This window comes from Penaeus vannamei, chromosome 16 (assembly GCF_042767895.1).
Source record: "Penaeus vannamei isolate JL-2024 chromosome 16, ASM4276789v1, whole genome shotgun sequence".
Taxonomy (NCBI): Eukaryota; Metazoa; Arthropoda; class Malacostraca; order Decapoda; family Penaeidae; genus Penaeus; species Penaeus vannamei.
Genome location: NC_091564.1, coordinates 11,618,902 through 11,623,901, shown reverse-complemented (window position 1 = coordinate 11,623,901; position 5,000 = coordinate 11,618,902). Strand labels below are relative to the sequence as shown.

Below are 5,000 nucleotides of genomic sequence, written 5' to 3'. Positions count from 1 at the left end.
AAGAGACAAGAGACAAGAGACAAGAGACAAGAGACAAGAGACAGAGACAGAGAAAGAGGGAGAGACTAAGGTAAGAGAGGGTGATAACACGAGGGAGCAAAAAGAAATATATAACCTCACCCGTTCCCAGATAGATACGGCCTGGAATGGGTCGCCTCTTGGAATTGGGAATCCTGGAACGAGCCGGACCATCACGACTTTGACAACCTGAACTTTACACTCTCAGGTAAAAATTACGTTATTTTTCATGCTCAGGAATCATATATTTTTCCTTCGTCGTTTTCTCTATCTTTTGTTTTATACTTATGATCCTTTTTTTTATTTTGTTTTATGCTTATGATCCCTTTTTTTTATTTTGTTTTATGCTTATGATCCCTCTTTATTTAGTTTTATGCTTATGATCCTTTTTTTTATTTTGTTTTATGCTTATGATCCCTTTTTATATTTTTTTCTTTATAATTTTGGTGCATCATTAAGAGCTTGGTCATGAGATAGTTTATCTTTTAAGTGAGATAGAAATATGATGGATTTATTTATATTGTTTCATTGGAGTAATTTCGTTGATTTATCGAGCTTTTCAAATCAAAGTTACAAAGACATTTATTTAATGATATCTAAATATTCACATCTCTTTCTCCCCTCTTCGTCTTTTCCTCCTTTTTCCCTCTTTTCTTTCTCTCCTTTCCCAATTCCATTTCTCCTTCTCCTCCCCCCCCCCCCCACTCTCCCCCAGGTTTCCTCAACTACTTCGACAGTTGCCGGGCGGGTCTGGATGACGTCACGGAACAGCTGATCCTGGGGGGTCCCGGGGGTTCTTGCCGTGACCCCAGCTTCTCCCGCTTGTGCTGGGCGCTGCTGGGGCACTGCGATCGTGGCTCCAGCTTCTTCACGCCGGGACGTCCGCCTCGAATCGATTTTATTTCGTTTCATAAGAAAGGTTGGCCAGACTGATTTTTTTTTATTGCTTTCGTGTGCATGTTATGTGTCATGTGTGTGTGGGTGTGTGGGTGTTTGTATATGCTTTTGTGTGTGCGTGTGTGTGTGCGTGCGTGTGTGTGTGTGTGTGTGTGTGTGTGTGTGTGTCTGTGTGTGTGTGTGTGTGTGTGTGTGTGTGTGTGTGTGTGTGTGTGTGTGTGTGTGTGTTTTGTGTGTGTGTTTTGTGTGTGTGTGTGCGTTTGAGTGTGTGCATGCGTGTGTGTGTGTACGTTTATGCGTCTCTATATATCCTGAATCTTATATTCATATCGTGCGAATATCCGTATTAAATCTATTATTTTCTTGACCTAATTTATCACGTGCGTGAGTATTTATGCATCAAATATATATACACACATTATCACAGATAATTTATCCGTGAACCGATCTCTAACAAGATGTCAATATAATCGTTTCTTCATTAATTTTACAGTGATTATCGAAGTCTGTCCTTCAATCTATATTTAAACCAATTCGTCTGTTTTGACTGCGATCTGAAATGTCATGCTGTCGTGATGCCCTGAAAATGAAGTGACCCTAAAAACAGAAAGAACTTTAATGATATCAAACGCAATTGATAAGTAATTAATACCAATGACTTGTATTGCACTTGTAGTAATAATGGTGATTATGATGATGATTACGAGGATGATGATAATGACGATTTTGATAGTAATGTGGATGGTGATAGTTTTACTGACTGAAAATAGTGCAGATTATGATAATATAAAGAGCAATGGTGATTCTGATGATAATGATGGTAATAATAATACTGATAATCATAATGTTGGTAATGTTTATAATGATAATGATGATTATGATAATGATAATGATAATGATAATAATGATAGTAATAATGATAATACTAAATAATGATGATAATAGTAATAACAACAGTAATAATGATTTTAATAATGATAATGATAATAATAATAATAATAATAATAATAATAATAATAATAATAATAATAATAATAATAATGATAATAATAATAATAATGATGATAATAATGATAATGGTAATGATAATAACAATAATGATAAAGATGATAATAATAATAATAACAATAATAATAATAATGATAATGATAATAGAAATTATAGTAGTAACAATAATGAAAATAATAATGATGCTATCAGTGATAGTAACAATAACAATAATAATGATAAAAAGTAATGATAAAGGTAAAGAATTGTAATGATAATGATAATGATTTTAATAATAAAAATCATGACGATGATCATCATCATAATAATGATAAGGATAAGGATAATAATGATAATAATGATGATAATGATAATAATAGTAATAATAATAATAATGATAATAATAATAATAATAATAATAATAATAATAATAATAATAATAATAATGATAATGATGATAATAATAATAACAATAATAATAACAATAATAATGATAATAATGATAATAATAGTAATAACAATCATAATGACGATGATCATGATAATGCTAGTAATTATGAGAATGAAAATAATTTTGATAATGTAATAGATAATGATAATGATTTTGATTATATCAGTGATAATGATAATGGTGATGATAATATTAATGGAAAAGTAATGGAAATTATAACAATAATAATAAGGATAATAATGATAATGATAATGAAAATAATAATGATGATAACGATGATGATAGCAATCACGACAGTAAAAATGGTAATAAACGTTACCATCTAAAAAGTGTTTATAAAAGATTTATGTACAGGTCAATGGAAGGTAATCAGATAGTTTGGTTGTACTAATGATCTTAAATTGTAATGCCAAAAAGAATTCCAAGTTACGTAAACAAATAAATAAACATATAAGAAAAAATAATAATGAAATAAAAAAATAAACAAATAAAAAAAACAAATAAGAAAAAAATAATAATGAAATAAGAAAATAAACAAATAAAAAACAAAAGATAGAAAAATAAAAATGAAAAAAAAGAAATAGCTGCGTATCGAAAAGAAAAATGCCTTGTCTCTTTACTCCCTAATTATGCTAATTACCCGTGAGCAGTTAACAGTCAGAATGATCAATCTTCTCTCCACTTTCTGTTTCCTTTTCTTCTCCTCCTCTTTCTCCTCTGTTTCGTTCACCTCCTCCTCCTTTTTCTCCCCCTCCTTCTCGTCCGTGTCCTCGTCCTCCTCCTTCTTCTCTTCCTCCTCCTTTTTCTTCTTCTTCTTCTTCTTCTCCTTTTCCAACTTCTCCTTCTCCTCTTCCTCCTTCTTTCTTCTTCTTCTCTTCCTACTCCTTTTCCTCCTCATCCTTTTTCTTCGTATGTTTTCCTCCTCTTCTTCCTTCTCCTCCTCTTCCTCCTCCTTTTCATCTTTCTCCTGCTCCATCTTCCTTATTTTCAGAATTTCTCCGTACTGAACCTGTAATCATCCTCTGCCTTGTATTCAGCGACGCAGCACTTTCTTCGTCTTCGTTTTCTTCATCTTTAGCGTCTTTTTCTGCTTCCTCCTTTATCTCCAGCTCTCTCTCTTGATCTTTAGCGTCTTTTTCGCTTCTGCTTCTTCCTTTATCTTCCTTTTGCTCCTCCTCATCGCCTTCCTATTCCTTCCCCGCTTCCTTTAATCTCACTTCTTTTCTTCCCTCTCTTCTGTTCCTTTTTCGTTGTTTCTACTCTTCCTCTTCCTCCTCCGCCTCCTCGTCGTCGTTCTCCTACTGCTCTTCTTCTTCCTCCCCCTCCTCCTCCACCCTTTACTGCCTCTTCCCCCTCCTTTCCCTGTCCTCCTTCTCCTTCTCCCTCTTCCTCCACCACTACCTTAGCCTCTTCCCTATCTTCCTCCCCCCTTCCCCTTCTCCTTCTCCTCCACCACCTCCACCTCTTCCCCCTCTCCCTCCCCTCCCCCCCTCTATGGACCGTTCCTCCAACACCCTCACCTTCACCACCACCGCATCCTCCCCCTCCCCCTACCAAACCCACCTCCACCACCCCCATCCTTTCTCCTCCATTCTCCACAGCTTCACCACAACCGCATCCTCCACTTCCCCCTCTTTCGACCGTTCCTCCAACACCACCCCCTCCAACACCCTCACCTACACCACCACCTCCCCCTCCCCCTCCCCCCACCAAAACCCCACCTCCACCGCCTCCACCCTTTCTCCTCCATTCTCCTCACCTCCACCACCACCTCCCCCCCCTCCCCCCACCAAACCCCACCTCCACCGCCTCCACCCTTTCTCCTCCATTCTCCTCAGCTTCACATAACTTCAGTATCGAGCCTATAATTGTTATCTGTCAGAGCTTTGGTCACTCTTCCAGAAGGATCGGGGCCGAGAAACCGTTCCTCTGGGTTAATGACTTTTATACACGCACTCCCTCACACGCACGAGAGCGGCAAGAAAGCGAAATTTAAAAGAAATATAAGATAAAATAAAGAATATGATAGTTTAGGAAATAAAACGAAATTTAAAGGAAATATAAAATGAAATAAAGAATAGGATAGTTTAGGTAAGAAAACGAAATTTAAAAGAAATATAAAATAAAATAAATAATATGATACTTTAGGGGTGTGGAAAAAAATGATAGTTTAGGTGAGAAAACAAAATTTAAAAGAAACATAAAATAGAATAAAGAATAAGATAGTTTAGGGGAAGGAAATATAAAATAGAATAAAGAATATGATAGTTTAGGGAAGGTAAATATAAAATAAAATAAAGAATATGATAGTTTAGGGAAGGTAGATATAAAATAAAATATAGAATATGATACTTTATTTTATGAAATAAAATAAAGAATACAATAGTTTAGGGGAGGGAAAAAGTCTAAAGGAGTGGAGAAAGAGAATTTGAGAAAATGGAAGAAAAAGAATAAGATTGTGAGGGGAATAAGATGACAAGAAAAAAAGAAAAAGATTTTTAAAAGGAAATGTGTAAGTAATCGTTTTGAAAAAGGATTTTGTAAAATGGGAAAAGGATAACGAAAAGAACTGATAGATGAATAGATTTTAGATTTTAGAAATATGTAATGTATATTTCACAATTCAGGAATAATGATAATAATGATA

At 34.9% G+C, this 5,000-nt stretch overlaps 1 protein-coding gene across 4 annotated transcripts in view; it reads left to right on the top strand.

Moving 5' to 3' along the window:
* The window catches only part of Idua (alpha-L-iduronidase), a 252,229-nt gene that overhangs the window by 17,624 nt on the left and 229,605 nt on the right, over positions 1 to 5,000 (top strand). For all 4 annotated transcript variants that reach the window (XM_070131245.1, XM_070131244.1, XM_070131243.1 and 1 more), the window contains exons 5-6: positions 131 to 226; positions 734 to 937. In XM_070131245.1, the coding sequence (XP_069987346.1) occupies positions 131 to 226; positions 734 to 937 (300 nt within the window). The remainder of the gene's footprint in view (positions 1 to 130; positions 227 to 733; positions 938 to 5,000) is intronic.